Here is a 19,702-nt window from a genome sequence, read left to right as displayed (position 1 = left end):
TTCTGTTTTTCTGTAGGAAGAACCAAGATTGATGAAATATTTGTCATACACACAAATTAACAATGCATTTATGTAATTATTTATAAACCTCTATGACATATTTACCATAAAAGACATCTGCTTACTCGGTTGACTGCGCACGAGACAAGAAATTCTCCAGGTTGCTAACAAATGATTTAGTCATTTAGTGCAAACTGCGGAAAGCGGAAGCTTGCGATAGGGTTGCAATGAAAAGTTGATGCCTGGAGTTAATTAAGAATACAATTATCGAGTTAATGGATAGTAAACAGTGCTGTGTTCAGTGTACTTAATTTATAAGGTTGTAAGTGCAAATTGGTGGACATGAAATGCAGCAATTTAAGTTGAATAATGGAAGAGTTTAGTCATGTGATGACCTTTATTGGGAAGGTGATACATTATTAGGTTCCAAACATGATACACAGCCTTTACTGTACTCGGTATGACTATTTGAAACAATCCGTATATATTTAGCGTGTCTAATGTGTGTGCATTTGACACCCAACCCAACTTTTCCAAATGAATATTACATTTATAAAATAGTAATAAATTACTTTTTTTAACATGAGTTCATACTTATGTCGATTCATTTCGGTAATTCAAGGATTTTGGGGAGTATAAACTTTTTTAATATTTTATAATTTCAATTTTATTAATTTATAATTTTATTCTACATGTTTATTAATTAATGTTTTTTTTAATTTATTTTTTTTTGAATACTTGAATATTTCAAGAAATGCAGACGTACCTCGGTCATACGACTTTAGATTCCAGACCACCATCGTATAGCAAATCACTGCCTTTGTTTTCCCACTTGTCAAATATAGTTAGTTTAATAATATTTTTAAGCAGCATGTGTGTGTGTAAATGATGTAAATAAAGCATTTATTTACTTCAAGATATGCAAACGAAGAATTTAGAATCTTTTCTCGCAAACGGAAAAGTTATTGTGAATAGCTGGGCGTAAGCTAGCCAGTTTATCATCAATCTACACTATTAAAAGTTTTTCCATTTCGTTAGTAAGTGTCACGTTTACGAGTAACTGCAGTATTAACTAGTGTAGCTTTTCACTTTATTTTTGTTTCTAACAACTTCAGCACCGCACTCAGGATTTCATCTTGGGGGGGGAGGGGAGTTGAGTAGACGATTTGAGAATACACACTACGCATCGCATACGACTGAGCACCTGCAATGATCGCTAATTCATAAGTAGTATAGAAATAGAAGACACAACACAACATAAATAAAAAAAAGGAAGAATTTTAATTAGGAAAAAATTTTTTGGAAAATTTTTTAGTGTTTTTTTCTTTTTTCTTTGGGGGGGAGCAAGGCCCCTATTCCCCCTGGGTGCGCCACTTAGTGGTGGGAAGCAAGTTTAACCCGCAATCTATCTCAGAGCTCGATACACCATCGTCACTAAATTTAATGATTTTATCTTAGCATGCAATGCTAACAGGTTTACGCGTCTTCTTTTCAGAGGAAGCAACAGCATCCTTACTATAAATTTTATCTAATATTATTAACAATAATTCACAGAGAAACACTAAAACAGAGAAATATAGCGAGCAGTTACGTAAATAAACTGCATCAGTCAATTCATTCACGGTAGCGTAGCGTCTTGTCGCCAAAACCGTTGTATATGAGAGAATGTCGTAAAATAAACATTGGTCATAATTGAGAATCATCGTATGAGCGAACTATCGTAAAGCGAAGCGTTGTTACGTAAGGTATTACTGTAATCAAATTTTAAAGGAGATTAAAAAAAAAACGTCTCAAGGTTATCTTCTGTCTAGTAAGTAGTTGATCCAGTGAACAGATTTTCTGCTGGTTTTAAATTTATTTAGCAACCTAACATCACCTAAAATACAGTTATCTAAAAATATGGCCTTAAGTTTATTAGCATATAAATAAATAAAATTGAAACTGAATAAAAAGCGTTGCTATATATTATTGGTGAATGTGAGTGTGCGTGTGTGTGTGTGCGTGCGCGCGCGCGCGAGCGAGCGAGAGTTTAAAAATATTCCGTATTTTTAAAAATGATTTCGACATATTGGCTAGTGGAAAAAAGTTCGCCTCACTACCTACCAGTGATTCATTTTCATATTAGTTCGCAGGTTATCTTTCTGCAGCAGATTAACTTGGGAAGTATCATTTGAAATTTCAGATATTTTATTGATTGATTTTTTATTTTATTGATTGGTTTCTTATTTTATTGATTTTATTAGTTTCAAATTGATTTACAAATTACGTGTTATACTACGGATTAACTCGCGCTTGGCATAGCATAGGAGGTTGGTAATCGACATACGAGTATCTTCGTAGTTGGCTTCTGAGGCACATACATAATATACTATATTTTAGTTGAAATTATTTCCCTTCTACCAAGCCCCCAGACGTGCTCTCCGCTTTATTCAGAATCCAAGGGTCCAAATAAGGTAATTATACTAAGGGTTAACTCGTGTTTGGCATAGGAGGTCGATAAATCAACATACGAGTATACTTGTAGTTGACTTGTGAAGCTCATCTACGAACTACGAGTATACTCGTAGTTGGCAACGAGTTAAACATATCCATCCTACTTGGAAGATATAAATTTTCCGTTTCCTTTATCATTACGTTGGAAGAATTTCATCCTGCGTGAAACTCGTAAATTTCTTATTCATTGAAACAAAGTCTGTAAAAGATCCCAACATTTCCCAAGTTTCGGAGAGGAAATTTAAAACTTTAATAATCCTATATTCAGTAAATATGTAATTATCACTGTATAAAATGTAAAAATTTAAACCTTTGTGTCTTTATCCCTTAACCGGGTTGACAACTCCTGGCGTCCTTCCATAAAAGAAAGCAGTTCAAAACCATATAGTCAATACCCTTTTGAATTTTGTCGAAAGATACCATCTTTTCGAAATAAGCACATCAGAAGGGCATTTCCTGTTTCGGTTATTTAGCCTAACTGCTGGGAACGACCCAAGATATGTGATAAGCACCAAGGCTGAACCATCAATAATTCAACACCTTTCCATCATAAGAACTAATGAACAACCATTCCATTAATGCTCTGACATATATGGGTTGTTCGGTTGATTAATATCACGTCAGTTGGCTCCTGTTGAGACAAAGGAATTCAGTAATGTTTCCACATTATCAGTTATCAGAACGATTTTTATGTTACATAATGTTGCTTTCGATAAATTAGGGCTTGGCCTTTCACCAGCATTTATGTTGTCATAAAACAAGCAGGGAACAAATGTTGTCATGATTAGAACTATATCAGTTGGAAATAATCTTTTTTGAATTTGAAATGTTTTTTTTTTTATTCGCCTTCAAAACAAGACGAAATTTCTACAACGGAGGTAAAATTAACAACGAAGGATATGACTGTAGACATTTATAACGATGCCAGTTTCTTGATATTTATGTATAGACACCACTTTTTACACTTTTGAATATAGAGCTGTTTTAGAATATATTCCACATAATTTCATTTTAATGAACATTCCGGTATTCCCAATTGATATGACCAATTTTAATAATGATTATAAAATTAGGCTAACGAAATGTCGGCCTAACGGATAGTGTATCTACTCTCAACGGTGGATTTGAATCGTATGAGGGTAGAAATCCCCCCCCACACACACACTTCGGATCTCCTCCACACTTCTTATCAGAGGTCCCAAATAGATTGAAGAAAATTCCATGTTTGTTATCTAGATCAGGATTTATGGATTATCTAACTTTTATCCCACACATGCGCTATATAACATTAATAAGCATGATTAAACTTCACCTTTCAATAGTTAGATTAACATTAAAATATACAAAATTTCACTGAATTCCATTACGTCAGGAGGAATTATGACCATACCATTTAGTCATTTTTGCTAATAAAAACGTCTTTATAACGAAAATAAAACATGTTTCACGATTCATAAGTACTGACTAAAAACTAATGCAGTGTACGGTGCTAAATACACATCACACTACGAAGATCTTCGAAAGTTTTGATATAATAAACATTTCATTTACTCTCATTCAAGGTTAATTCGACTCACGACTTTCTCGAACACAATAAAGTTTATGGGAAATTCACAATATTCAAACAGTTGTACGTTTATTTTAAAAATATGAAAATTCACATCAAAAGCTATAACGCGTTTTTATTAAACTTCAACCGGTTTGGGGATATTACCTTATAAATATTATTTTGTGGCTATAAATGGATTGAATTAACCTAAAATTAACAGGATTCGGCAAAGTTTAATGGGGATCCTAAATACTAATTTTCATTATAGTCAGTATTCTGTTAGGGAGTGATTAATATGAATTCAAATCATTTTGTAAAAATGATCTGATTGAAATTAAGACTGATCCGCATGGACATCCTGCAATCTTCTATTATAGATTTTATTTAATATTACTCTGATAATAACCAGTCATTATCAAAGTAATTCGCCTTCATCTGAAAAGCTCTCATTAAGTTTCTTCGAATGTAGGTCTTTCTAATCGAAGAACAATTTTGCTGCGATGTCCTCCTGAATGCGCCGGGCAAGTGTTCATTTATGATGCAACGAAGGAATAATAACTGGTGCAAGAGATACTGAAGATTTTTATGTCAGTTATTTATGTTCTATGACCGGTTCTGTATTGAAAAAAAAAGGGGGGGGAATCATGCCACTTCTTTGTGACACCGCTGATTCATCGTTTTTGAAAGGCTATTATAAATATTCCACTTTTATTACGACTGAAACGGAATTCAAATCAAAAGGTATTATCATTGGAAAGTGGAGGAGGTAATGCTTTTAGTAATGGAGAGAAAAGCATTTTAAGTGAATTAAGGAAATTTGCATATCAGTGAACAAGATATAGTAATATTTTATAGCACTTTAGCCATTTAAAGCAGCTTTTGTTACTGACAAGATAGATCATTAAATTAAGATGAGGCTGCTTTAGATCATTTATGAAAACGATTATTAATTCGTCGGTGTCCTTTTTTTTGGTAATAAAATAATATCAGAAACGATTGTTATACTAACCGGCAACAAAATAACGACAAGAGCAAGACTGATTCACCTCAACAGCATTTTTATCATTAATATTACTGTCACATACACTATCATTTTATGACATTCGCAAATAGTTGTCCTAAGCTTAGTCATGTCTGACAATACCTCTTTTTTTATCCCTATACTCTACGCAGAATGATAGCGTAGCCTCTTTACTTTCTGAAGGGTCAGCAATCAACTGTCCGAGACTGTATAAATCAAGACGTTTTGCTGAGTAGGATGAAATATTTGTGCTGAGACAACGATCAAACCAGATCGCTGTACTTTAAAATAGATTTAGCGCTCAAAATACATTTTTTTTTATTTATTAGAGTTCAGACAGTAATACCATATTAGGATGTCCAGTTTAATTGGAACAGCATCAAAAAAAAAAAGAAAAAGAAACTTTCCAACAGTAATGGTAGACTACACATAAGAATCCTAGTATTACACTATGAGTATAAATAATCGTCTTTGTTATTTTGCATGTATAGCGAATTGTTCTCTCTGACTATCTATCTGATTTACTACACCAAGATTAAGGTTAATAATGCGATCGGTAATGGATCATTTCACATTGGTAAATAGAGAGGGTACACTTCAAGGAGAATCTTTATGTCATCAGCACGGAAACGAAAAAGAAACGACGAATATTACGTATTAAATATTCTTTGATAAATACTGCTGATATGAAGTTCTTTATCATCAATAATAACCGATAATTTGTCACAAAAATATTATTCTCATATAGAAACTATTCATTTGTATAAGCAAACGACAGTAACGCAAGTAAGAGATACCACGCCTATTTTTCCACGATGACTTCGTTTACAGATTTTGACGTGCCTCCTCACAAGATCCTACTTTCAGTGAACACAGTAGTTTAATATAATGTTGTGAGACCGAGGAATCTTAAAAGGTTACAATAATAAAGACCATAGATGTCCTGGACACTTTGTTTATTCACTGAGAACATTGCAAAAAAAAAAAAAAAAAAATCTTAAATACGTATGACTACAAAAAGCAAATATTAGGAATGTACCATAAAAGATCGTAGGTCTTTTATTCAAATGGAATATCAGTATTATGCTTTATTCCACCATGAGGCTACTGCCCAAATTAATAATATGTAGTGCTTTAAATTATGAGATTAAAATGAAAATGAGTTACGTGTGTACTAGTGATTATGCTACTGAATGACGTCACTGATGATTACGCTGTTGACTGAAAACAATAAAGTATATTTTCTATCAACTAAGTATATTTTCTACAGGTACATATTTTCGAAGTACCTGTACCGTAGTGAACGTGGTTTTTTAGCTTGTCCTCTGTGAAATAGTTTAAAATAATCTTACTCCTCGCACGTATGCCTTCAAAAGATTTTATTTATAATCGGCAAGATATACAGGGTAAAGGTTAGGATCAAGCGAATATAAATTATATTATGCAATAAAAACACGTAATTTTAATATTCTCCTGTGGTTTCGCGGTAATAGCAATGTTTTACTATCCAAAAATAACATCACAGGTCTTGACTTCTTTCTTTCCCAAATGCGCCGATAATGCTAATTTTTATATAACAATACATGCAGCTAATAATCAAATACATACACCTATACAAAGATATTTATATGCCGCGTCACAATGTTTAACGAAACTGTCCGCAAACTGAAGTGCAGAATAAACTGAATTGAAATTGTAAATGATTACAATTTACGTCCCTTTCATATATAATTTATAATCACAGATATGTTGTTATTAATATATAGTAAAGAGTTTATGAATTACCATGACAAACGTTTTCAGTCCATAAGCAAATAATCTTGCCATCAACCGAAATGTAAAACGTCTTCCTTATATGAGTGGGAATATGATTGCATAACACTGTTTAAAAATAGTTTGCTAGTGAAACTTACCTTGTTGATACTAATACTCGCATGCTAATTCTCTTAGGGAATTATGTAGCGATAGAAATAATACAAAAAGAAAAACAGGAAATGACTCGCAGAAAAGAAAACTGGCTTCGGCTGTTTTAGACAGAATGCAGTGAAACAACTAGTTCTGAATTTACCAAAGGTATTAATTTTGAATGACCTTTGAAGTACACTTAATGAGGGTAATTCGGTTAAAGATTCGTTCATTCTATTACTTCAGGCCTCAGCGAGGAAAACACGGCATAATGACTATACAGAAAACAACAGTTAGATGTACTAGGTCAAGAGCTTTAGGACATTCGCTTCCTAATATCTTAAGGTAATGTCAGCACTGCATTCAACATATTAAAATAAAAATATTTTACTTTTATTAAAATATAATATTTTAATAAAAATATAAATATTTTTTATAATGCCTCTAGATATCGTTCAAGAAAATGAATAATTTCCGCATCATCTTAAAAATTCTTCATCCCTTTGAACAATAGTGAGACGTTCATCAACGTTGCGGCTGTCAATTACATCGGCAACACGCACCGATGTTCCATTGGTTTAACCAATCCTGCATGTGTCGATTACAAAATAGTCAGTACTACGCCTGTTATGTATATAACAGGCGTAGAAATAAGTGCCCCAGTAGGCGGATATCACTGGAAGAGATCATTTCAAACCCAGAACATACACGATGATTAAAGGAAAGGATGCGAACAAAATTATCTATTTAGGTAAAGATTTTAATTGAAAATCCAGTTTTTCAAAAAGAAATCTGCTTTCTTGGAGAAAAACACACTGCCATTTATGCGTGAGGCCGACAACTCCCAGCTTCGATTGCCAAGACCTATAATGTATCTCATATCCTTGACGGGAATCGAACCTAGATCTTTACAATCAAACGACATGTTACATTCTTCCAATTATACCAAAAAGGATTCCAAGAGAAAAGAAAAAGAAAGGTAGAATGTGAGTAAAATTGGAAAAAAGAGTAGAGGAAAGTGAGGATTTTGAAATTATACATTTTTTGAAGAAACATTTTCAAATATATCTTGATCCAGAAAACAAACAAAATACAGTGATAATATATGTAAGCTCGTGGAATTTCTTTGACGCTAGAATTCAAAAGAAACAGCATTATTGTTCTTCTTCCAACATGTGGAACATTCGTATGCATTTTAGTCTGTTTCCCTAGTTAGTCGACGTTGTTGGGTTTCCAGCAATCCCAGAAACTTAGAATTTTAACCTTGTAACTCTAAAATTCTACCATAGAACATGCAATCTTTATCATATTAATACGAGCTCGGTTTGACACATTGGATTGCAGCAAGTGTCATATGCACTATACTGTTGTTACTCATATTCTAAAAAACATGAGTAAAATGACTTCAACTATAAATGTGATGAAGGGTGAATACTAACTGCTTACCGATTTCCAAAATTTATAGCAGAAATTATTTTTTGCCTCCAAATCCATGGAAAATAGAAAGGCCAATGGAAGATTTGTTTGTTATTACACAATGTAACAATAATATGTAAATTATTACACATCGAAATATAATAAAAATAAATAGAATACTGCCTCGTAATACGAGAAGTAAAATAAAATATGATTTGAGCAGAATCCCCGAATAAATTTTATATTTCACCAACGAAATGGTATTCTGTAAGTAATACAATTTCATTGAAATCAGTGTTAATTGGAACAATAGCGAACCTACAGATAATTCAAGAAGAATGTATAGTACATAAGATATAAAAATTTCTTGGAATTACCGAGAGGTTATACGGTATTTAGAAAATTATCTGTTTTTTTTTTATCATGACTAATCAGAAATAGGATGGCCAAAGCCTTGGTATTATAAATTAATGGAATAAAGTGAACAACTGTTATCATCTGCAAGCAGACTTATGATGTATACTTAGATTTCTGCACTTAGTTATAAATGCGAAGTACAAAGATAAAGTTAGACGTATTTCTATCTAAGGATATTTCATTAAACGCCAGGAATATTAAATTATACGTATGCACTTTGATTCTTCCAAAACATTTTGATATAAACATATTTGTTTTACGAATTACATTAATTTGACAGTGATTTCTAAGGTTATTTGTAATAAGGGTTCCATAAATCTAAATCTGGAGAAACATGATCGTACTTCACATGGCTCATTCAATGAGTATAACAATACGCATGAGAATGCATCTCTTTTACATGGTGCGTAGTCATTATCTAATAAGTTAAGCGTATTAAATTTAATTAAGTAATAAGCTAGAAATTAATAAACGGAGCAAGCAACATAAATACCTGAGATGGGTGCGGCGTGAAAACTACCCTGTTCCCAAGATAACTTAATTGTGTTGGACGTTGTGAAGAATGTTTTTGTGACAGGTACACCCGGACGATCTGAAACGAAAAAAACACATAATGTCCGCCTTATCGTAAGCATGGTATTTTGAATTGTAAATGAAGTATTTAGAGCTAAATATTGTAAAGAAAAGGGTTATATAATTGAATATATATTAACTACCATACTGCAAGGTCTGCACAAGAACTTCATCAGATGGTGGACCAGCACCTCTGGTGTTGAAAGCTTGAACTACGATGCTGTATTCAGTTGACCTATTAAGGTTACTTAGTTGAACTTCATACTTGGGAAATTCTGAGATTTCCACAGTCTTAAAAACGTAAGGTGTTATTGATCCGTGCATTTTGTAGCCCACATAATATCCATCTATTCGACCGACGTCATCGTTAATCGCTGGTTCCTGTTGAAAAAATGAAACAATATTTGTTAACAGGCTTACTGAAATGCTAGAGGTAACAAAACACATCAATCGCGATGAATAATTGATTATACACAACCGCTGTGTAAGACAATGACAGCACCACTTTGTTGTTATATGGTATAAAATGAATATGCCTGGGATTATAAGTAATAGAGTAGTAAAGCTATATTCAATACCTATATTTAAAAAAACAGATACAAGTAAACCTGCTAATTACAGAGGTAATTGTTTTTTTGAATACATGCTACAAAAATATAGTAGAATACTTAATGAAAAATTGAAAATATACGGTGAAAAAATATCAGAATGTCAAAATAGATATTGGAAAGGATGCTGTACAATGGATGCAGTTTTATGTTTAAAACTACTTATAAAGAAAAAAAGAGAATTTAATTTAGAAACTCATATTTTGTTTATAGATTATGAAAAGGCATTCGAGAAAGTGAAAAGATATGTACTGTTTGATATATTACAAAGAATAAATCTCTAATATTTTACTATATGCAATATTGAATATATATACAAAGATAATGAAATAAAAAATAAATGAAAAAAAATGTTTAAAAAAACAATCTATAAACCAAGGAGTAATACAGGGATGTCCTCTATCACCAACTCTTTAGTATTTATATTAATGAAATATACAGTGGAACACCTTAAATAACCCAGGTATAGAAATTTCTTGGAATAACAAAAAAAAAAAAAACCGCTGTTATTTGCAGATGAGGTAATAATATCAGATAAAGAAGCCAATTTACAAAGAGCAATATATAATTTAAACGTTATAGTAGAACAGATTGGAATGAAATATCCATAGATAAAACTAAAACAATGGTATTTTGTGAACAACCTGCAGTTTGAAGTGAAATATGTATTAATAAATTAATAGAACAGATAAATAATTTCAATTATATTGGATGTGAAATATCACAATGAAGGAGAGATATCAAAATGAAGGAGTAAAATTTCAGATTATAGACCTGATAAATAGAACGCTCAATCCAATTATTGTACAACAGGAAACACGCTTGAAAATGTGCTTTAGCAGTACCTATATTATTAAATGGAAGCTAAATTTGGGCAATAAACAAACTAAAGAATAAAAACAAGTAAAATGAGATTCATGAGAAGAACTGCAAAGCACAGATTATTAGACAAAAAGAATGAAGACATTAAAAAAAAAAAAAACTAAAAATAAAATCGGTAGAAGAAAAACTGAACAATTACGAACAAACTTGGACAGAACATGTTAACCAAATGGCCAACACCCGTATCCTAAACAATTAATAAAATATAAACCATTTCGAAAGAAGGGTAGATCTCAAAAGAGGATATTTGACGGATAATGGAGACTAGAGCAGATCAGTATGGTCTATATCCGTAATTAGCGTTATAATGATGAGTAGTAAACCATTTCTGACTCCAATATGTATTTAGACCACGTAGACAGAACTTGTACGTTGAGTTAAAATGTATGCCATGTGGTCAAACACTGCGAAATATCCCACTAATATCAACTGCTCCAGATTCAGTGGACTAGAATGCGTGTGGAATTTTGTTTTCTGTTAACTGAAGAACCTTTCGAATTCCTGATATTCATAGAACTAAACAAATATAACAAGCCAGCGTCATGAACGATATTTCTAACAGCTGCGAGAAGGCTGAAACACAAAATTGTAACATTTTGATGTCCGGTCTCACCATACTTCCCAACACGTTTGTATATTTTAGTAGAAGTTTTAATGAAAAATAACATCCTAGTAAATTTAAGTAAATGAAATACCTCTTGACAGCATTATGATCGTTTATGAAGGGTGTGCTATTTATACCTCCTGGTTGCATCTGCATCACAATATAAAAAGAAACGACTTTTCGTCTGACTTTTTTTCCTAAAGTAATAGTGTTTTTCCTTTCGCTGAACTTAAGAATGGCTTCAAACTAGTCGGTTTTCAGGGGCTATTCGAGAACTCAAAACAAACTCAGGTCGTGAGCGCGTTGTCGACAGGAAATCAAGAAATGAAGGCAGGAGAATCAAGGCTTAGCAGGAGAATTACAGTACAAGTATAATCCAAATCGGACTAAGTAATGCGGGAGTTGAGGGATCCTCGAAGAAATAGTACTGATATCTGCGATTTAATTTCCTTATCAACTATTATTATCTTTTGAATATTTCTCTCTGTTAATGCTGTAATTTCTCTATCCACTCGTACTTTTAACTTTCGTTCACTTAGCTAATATAATGACGAATTATGTAATATTTTCTTGTTTTAACAAGACAACTGTATGTGTGTGTATATATTTTATCAACTTGTTTCCAAAGGCTGTTGTACCGCTATATACAGCTGACGTGATTCGAACCCAGCTTTTGGTGTGTTTTTTTTTCCCATTACAACTCAACCTCTGTAGATTAACTATGTAAAAATAACGAGGAGAAATGCATTAACTTCTTTATGAAATGAATTTTCTGAAATACATGTAAGTAAAAAAATAACTAATTTTCACCCACCTGCCAAGAAACGTTTATTACATTGGATGAAATTGCTACTGCTCTGACATTCCTAGGCGTCTCTCGAGGTGCTGTAAATAAAAACAAAATTTTAATTAATTGCACAAATTGATTTTATATTTATGATCTTTTGTGGATATTGATGCTATGAAGTAAGGAAAAGTTAACGTTGGAGTCGCTTGGGAATGACCGAGTTTAATTTGTCGTCGCGCAGCACAGAGTGAAATAATTATTTATGATAGGGTGGAAGCAACTGGGGTGATGAGGGTAATTTATTGTCTCTCTCAAATGCATGTGTTGTTTTAGACGGTTACCTATTTATGATGAAACACCCGCGTTTCTGAGAGGAAGCACAAAATGTAAACAGTATGTACAAATACACTATTCAGACTATTTCTCTATTTAAGACTCAATTAACTGCTATCGGCTGTCCAGTACTAACAACCGAATCAAGTTTAATTAGAATTACTTCGGATTGAACAGGACTACAAGGAAATGGGGTTGTGGTATTTTGAATCATATTCGAAGCAACACAAGCTATGAGGGCAGTGTGTTATGCTTATTAACTGCTATGTTTTTTGGGCCACCAAGCGTTTATCAAATTATCTAAGTCTTAAATGAGATCGAAACCCAGATCTTTCTATTTAAAGGACATCGTCATTACAGAATGAGATACAGGAAGCTCCTAATATTTTGAAAGAGAAGGACTCAGGCAATGTAATTTGCAAAAACAGAAAGATGCCAGCAAATGTTTAATTTGGATGGCGCCAAACCAACTAACTGGTCTGTAAATGCACAAAGGAATGTTTACTAAAAAGTCTATTAAATTTTATTCCTCCAAGTAATTTCTCTAAGCTGTGGTTTGTTGACTCAGTTGAACTCATGAGTATAACAGGTAATGGCAGTATCGAGCTACTCCTTTTTATTAGAAGAAAAGTTTATTTTGTATTTAGACCAAGAGACCTATCATCCAAAAACTAGGTATGTTTAGCCATGTCTGTCTATCACTACCTAGTAAAAATGTTCACCTTTTATTTTGCTTTCTTCTCCATCAAATTTTTAACTTTTTTTCTAAATTTGAAGTATAATTTTTATATCACTATACATTTTGTCTTTCTACTGTAGTTTGTAATACAAGCCATGGTCACTACGGTAAAAGATCCTTGGAATATCACACAGTGAACCAAACGTACAAAGTGGGATTTGTTATTTTCCCTTTTAGAGCAAGTTAGATTTTATTTTTATCGTATTTAGTATACTGATATAAATAAAATGGGTTTTCTAGCATTGTACCGCAGAATTTGAGAATATCTGTGCAAGTTTTAATAGATTTCTTCCATCACGTCAAAGTGCAGATTTCAGTTGAACTTGTAAAAACTCTCATCATAACATAGGATGCATTTGTAATATGTACCAGTCACTTATTTTAAGGTTTCTGGCCGGTTCATTCTTCACTGAAATTTCAGCAATAATGGCCATTATCGCTATTTCTATCCATTTCTTTCCCATATAGTTGAGTTCTGCATTAGTTGGAAATAAGTTACTATTGCCCAGCGTTTGGTATGATGCCAAGAACTACGTTCAAAGTTTACACCGTGCAAGCCAAGCCAGAAGGAATAGAGGCATAGAATAAGGGTTAGAAAAGCGATCAATAAAAACCGTCTGCTTTCTCACTTCCAATTAATCTTTTGAGGGTAACAGAAACTGTAAAACTTTTTTTAAGAACTTGCAAGCCTTCTAAGTAGCAACATAAGTTCAGAAAAATCTCTAACATATTAGTCATCTTTTTATTTACTGAAAAAAAAACAATGCCCAGAATCAAAACTGTTTCACGTATTGCTTTCATTAGGACTAAGAAAAGAAAGAATAGTTTTTATATAAAATTTAATTAATCGTAACTTCAGATTTCTCTTCAGTCATCCTCCATCCGGACTGTGCTCACATCCTTAACAGCAATTAAGGATGTTCTGTAATAAGACCAAGGCTTGCAACGGTTCCTTTTTTAGCAAAGTTCATCCTAGCAGTATATGTAAGTACTGATTAACAAAATTTAATTACAAACTAAAATTAATTTTATTTGGAATTTTAACCCTCATGAATAATACATATAATACATATTCCTTTCGATTTTAGTGACTACTTGAAGAATAGGACTGTCGTCTGAATATACATATGTATGTTGTATTTTTGAAGTATATTTCCGTAAAGAACAAACTTAGTATTCAGATAGGAGATAAGAAACAAATTATTCACTTTGAAAGAGAATAAAACAATTCAGAATGTTTTTAAAAATGAATTATATTTTGTTAACTGGAAATGCATATACGGGTGGAGGTTGTAAGTTTAACGTTTCACATTAAGTAAGATGTTGGTTTCATACATATATCCAGTATATATACAGGGTGTTCGGGATAAATTTGACATATTTATAATTAATTATATTTTTCCGTAAGTTACATGTATTAACACACACTTCTCTTCATTTAAAAGTTTGGACCCTTCTTCATTCATATACAAGATGTCAGAAAGGATGGATAGCTGGAACCCACCTGAATCATGGAAGAGAATAACTTGTATCATGATGATTCGTGCCCGCCATCAAAATAAGGATATTACGACTGCTGCCCAATGCTCCCTGAATACAGTAAAAACAATCAGGCATGAACTAGAGACTTGCAATGGTGACTACGAGGATGCAGCAAGAAGAAAGATCCCTAGCAGACGATCTGATTGCGTTCGTACAGCAGAATTCCTCGCAAATCTGCAGGAACAGGTGTTGAAGAACCCTGGCATTGGAATTCGGGCTTTGTTCGTGGAGTTGCTAACTGTAGTCAAGCCCTGGATAACAAGGGTAGCCAATGGTAGGCCGTATGTATGGCAGCAGGATTCGGCCCCTTGCCACACCTCTGGGAAAAGTCAAAAATGGTTGTCTGAAAATTTCTACGACTTCACCAGTCCAAATGTTTGGCCTCCAAACTCCCCAGACCTTAACCCCATGGATTATTTTGTATGGGGCGCAGTTGAAAAAGACACCAATCGCACTTCCAGTAATACAAAAGCCCAGTTAATGGATAAAATTAAAACAGTTTTTGCGGCCCTTCCCAGGGAGACTGTAGCATCAGCTTGTTCGAGGTTCCGAAGCAGAATTGAAGCTGTGATCGATGCTAATGGTGGTTATTTTGAGTAAATCTTGTTGATAGTATTAACTCTGCCTGTAATGTTTTTTTGTCAATTCATTAAATTTAATAGATACAAAGAAGATTTTCTTTTTCCTTACGAAACTGTCAAATTTATCCCGAACACCCTGTACAGTGTGTATACATATATATATTATATATATATGTGTATGTGTGGTATAATATTTAACGGTATGCTAAATTTTTAACTTTACAGCAACCTTAAAGGAGAATTAGACAAAAAAAATGCCAAGGAGAGTATGCAATACTTTTTTTTTTTTTTTACAAAAAAAAAATTGCGAATTCTTTTTCACGATGTACCAAAACAGAGAAAAATGATATCGGATTCTTGACGTAGGAATATTTCCTTGCTGATATTATCTTCTAACAGAACATTACCAGCAGATGCAAACCAGCATTGCCAGATAACATGCTATCAGAAATTTCTCAGACTAACATCAAAAGAAAAAGTCCTGAGCTGCATTATGGTCTTTCTTCAAGGACAAACAATTCAATACACTACGTTGTTATTCGATGCGGGTGTTTGCTTTTAGCTTGTGTGTACTTTCATAGAGTATACTGCTGGTAATACACTTTTCTCTCTCTCCCTTTTGCATTTATTCATGTTTTTATACGACTGGATTTCTTCGCTGTGCAAAGAGAAGTATTGTTGGTCTCCCCGTAGCTCAGACATCCATATCAGTAAAAAATGTTGTTTGTATACCTGGATAAACTTACACAGCAAAGAAAACTTATTAATCTTAAATACAAAAAATTATATTTAAGATTAATAAGGTGAAAATGTGCAATTAATATTCAGTACGGTTTCTAATTTTCATATGCCATTTTTCCATCGGAAAAATGAATAAACATCAGTTATTACAGTCCCATAATCAAACCATGGTGTTTATTTTTTTCTCAAAATTTTTCACGAAATCAATTATTTCTAGATATTAATATGAAAAAATAATTTGAAAACACCTATATATATAAAACATTGAAGAAAGCATGCAACAACATAAAATGAATTCGAAACAACTTCATTTTGAAATTTCTAAATAAAAAAACACAATATCGTTATCTAAGCTATTCGCTAGCGATTTAAATCTCCTAATATATTTAACACCATATTGATCTTCACCATCAAAACGATATACTTCGAAAATTGCTGGGCTATTTATAACATTGGATAGCTATTGTAACATAATAGTGTATCTGATATTAGGGAAAGTGTGATTCAAATCATGACTAAGATAAAGTATGCATTCGCACGTATCCCTGGCATTTGGCGCCATCTAGGAGGATTTATCAACATCGCTACTTCAAAATGCCGTCACTATTTCAGAAATAAAGGAAAACAAATGGCGTTTATGAGATTACAGTAAAATACAGACGGTACGTCGTGTTATTCAATGTTAACCCGTATTTCCAGAGCATATTATAATAACTTCGAATATAAGATTCGTATGTAATATTCGGTAGTAATCAGTATATACATACACTTACGGAATAACCTTAATAAATGTACGAAAATTTTAAAACGCATTTTAACCGTTTATTACATACATTATGAAACATCCAATGTGGTATAATTTAGCAACCAATAGCATTCACAGAAATAGTTAAGCAATTAAATGAATTTTATTTGCTAATGTTATGCAGTCACGGATTATTTGGCATTAAACAGCTGTCGGCTTCCAGAACAAAAGTCACAGTTCATAAACCCTTGGTGGTGTATTCACAGTTCTGGTATACGATAAGATTTTTATTTTGTGCATAGGTTTGCCACTATAAATTATATAACAGCATTCTTTACTACACACTCTATAATAATAATAATAATAATAAGCGAATACTGTAGCTTTCATTTATGCTGCGTTAGCACTACAGAGGGAAACAGAACAACAGTAATTCTTGTTTCAAAATTAAAATAATTTCGGTAATGCAGGCGGACGTAGCTGAATCGTGAAAGTCAAGTTATTGCAAATCTCCTTAGAACACGTTACCTATAAAGTCACAGTAGATAAGTTAAAAGCTAATCAAGCATAGTGGTTTGATTAGCTTTTCACTTAAATATTTAAGTCGATGACTAAGTTTAATAATCCAGAAATCTTAATTTGAACAAAACGTTTATTGGCTGCCTTCAGATGCGAAAAGTATGTTTCATAAACAGCATTCGAATGTTAGGTCTTAACTGAATTGTATAATTAATATAATTATTACAATGAATTAATGCATGTAAGTTTCTATACCTACGTTCTTCTAAGGTGGTCACCAGTACCTCAGAACTATATTCACTGTCGCCAAGAGCATTAGAAGATTTCATTTTAAAGTAATACGTTGTTAACTGCCTTAGCCCTCTAACTATGGCTGATGTTTCTCTTCCTGGCACTTGGAGTTGATTAATGCTCGATTCGTCCTTGATTCCCCTTGCTATAATATAAACAAATGGAAATATAATAGCATGCATTTTTTTAATTATTTAACAGTTTGTACAAATATTATTAACAAACAGCAGCTAAGGAAAGGAATGTTAATTGTATATTTTGGTATTTTCAAGATACTCACTATTCGGTATGCACATTACGGAACGTATGCGAAAATTTCCATTCCACTGTGAAGATTCAAGTGACTTACGCAATTGAGACTTTTTTAAATAAAAACTAACCTGTTATTAATAAAAACTAAATTAAAATATTGCAAATAAGTTTTTAATAAAAACTATTTTTATTTATAAGTGGTAATTATTTATAATTCGAAGATTTTTTCATACCACTTTCATCGGTTTGATAGTTAATTCCTTATATAGTTAATAGAAATATTATAAATGAGTGTGGATTGTACTAATAAAAGTTGACTTTTTATGCAGCCGACATATAATAATCGCATATCTTCTATCATACTCCTCCTCACTCCAATGCAAGAAGCAACCCAGTATATTTAGATTGTTGGATTATCGATAACCTGGTAGATATCACTCACTTAATTTGCAATCTTAATCATTGTTCAGTTGTTGTTTTTTTTACCTATGGAAATGCCGCATGTGTCTCCGATAAATGTAGGAGGACTTTTAAGTTGTATTTTTAATTTCAACTTTTTTTTAGTTGGCCCATTGCACTGATACCATTTTTAATACCATCAGTTATTTATCAACTATACAATCGTAAGACATACTTTCTTGACAGCAATTTTTGTGTCATTAAGTACTTCTAGCAGTATTTCACACTTATCTTTAAAACACGGAGTCCCGTGATGCTCTCAATATGCACTGAGAGCATCAAGGTACCATTTTTGTTTTCAAAAAAATCATTAATTCTTACTTAATTGCTGTATTTGATTTAATTAATTTTTAATTTCTTAAAAAAATCTGAACTCATCCAAGAAAGGCTGTGCAGCACTTCATACAAAGGAGAGCCTGAGGATTAGATAATCTGTAAACTTGGTTTTAGAGATAAGACATGGAACTATTTTCATACCATTTCAGTTCTCCAATAAGCAGGACCTCACATTATTAGTGAAAAATTCATCTACAACCTAAAACATTCACACATCCATGAAAGCTTCGGATTCGAACCCACTATCTACTGGCTGGATTCCTATCCGCTACAGATTTCCTATCCACTTGGCCACCAATCTGTCAAATTGCTTTATTTCTTTGAATAGCCACATGTATAATAATAATTTGAAATCTAACTTATATAGGACATTCTAATATTTTTTATGCATTGTTTTCATTAAAAACAAATTTATTAGCCTGGAGCAAGGCTTCTCAATTAAATTAAGTAGAGGCTCACTAACCTTGATGGGTAAATGTCTGGTGTGCCAATCGTTAGTCAGTGGGAGGTGTGACACTTCAGAAAATATTACGAATGAAAAAAAAAAAAAAAAAGCTAAAATATAGCGACACTTTAGAATAAAAATTCTGAGCTTCTAAAAAAATAAATACGAGTAAAGTACAATTCGCTGTATTTCATTTATATTAATAATTATTTTTAAAAGCAATTACACTATCAACGACACAAATTTGGGCATTCTAAAACAATTTGAATTTTTACACAGCTGTTTGGTTTCGAAAAATAATTGGATTTCATGCAATTTACATTGAATTAGAAAATATTGGCAACCACGAAGATCAGAAAGCTCTCAGAAAGTGATTTTCATCGTGACAGAGGCGCTATCTCTATTTGTTATATCACTAATTACTACAACTTAGCTATTCTCGGCTTGGTGACAAACTCAGAATA

At 32.6% G+C, this 19,702-nt stretch overlaps 1 protein-coding gene across 1 annotated transcript in view; it reads right to left on the bottom strand.

Moving 5' to 3' along the window:
• Nucleotides 1-19,702, bottom strand: part of LOC150094600 (cell adhesion molecule Dscam1-like) — a 229,002-nt gene that overhangs the window by 19,640 nt on the left and 189,660 nt on the right. The window contains exons 14-17 of the mRNA XM_090411601.1: nucleotides 17,715-17,891; nucleotides 12,283-12,353; nucleotides 9,518-9,755; nucleotides 9,295-9,393 (exon numbers count right to left, since the gene is read on the bottom strand). Of these exons, the coding sequence (XP_090267727.1) occupies nucleotides 9,295-9,393; nucleotides 9,518-9,755; nucleotides 12,283-12,353; nucleotides 17,715-17,891 (585 nt within the window). The remainder of the gene's footprint in view (nucleotides 1-9,294; nucleotides 9,394-9,517; nucleotides 9,756-12,282; nucleotides 12,354-17,714; nucleotides 17,892-19,702) is intronic.

The sequence above is a fragment of the Typopeltis vanoorti genome, chromosome 21 (assembly GCF_054136105.1).
Source record: "Typopeltis vanoorti isolate ZY-2024b chromosome 21, IOZ_Tvanoo_1.0, whole genome shotgun sequence".
Taxonomy (NCBI): Eukaryota; Metazoa; Arthropoda; class Arachnida; order Uropygi; family Thelyphonidae; genus Typopeltis; species Typopeltis vanoorti.
Note: the sequence above shows the minus strand (reverse complement) of the source record. Positions and strands in the feature narration are given on the sequence as shown.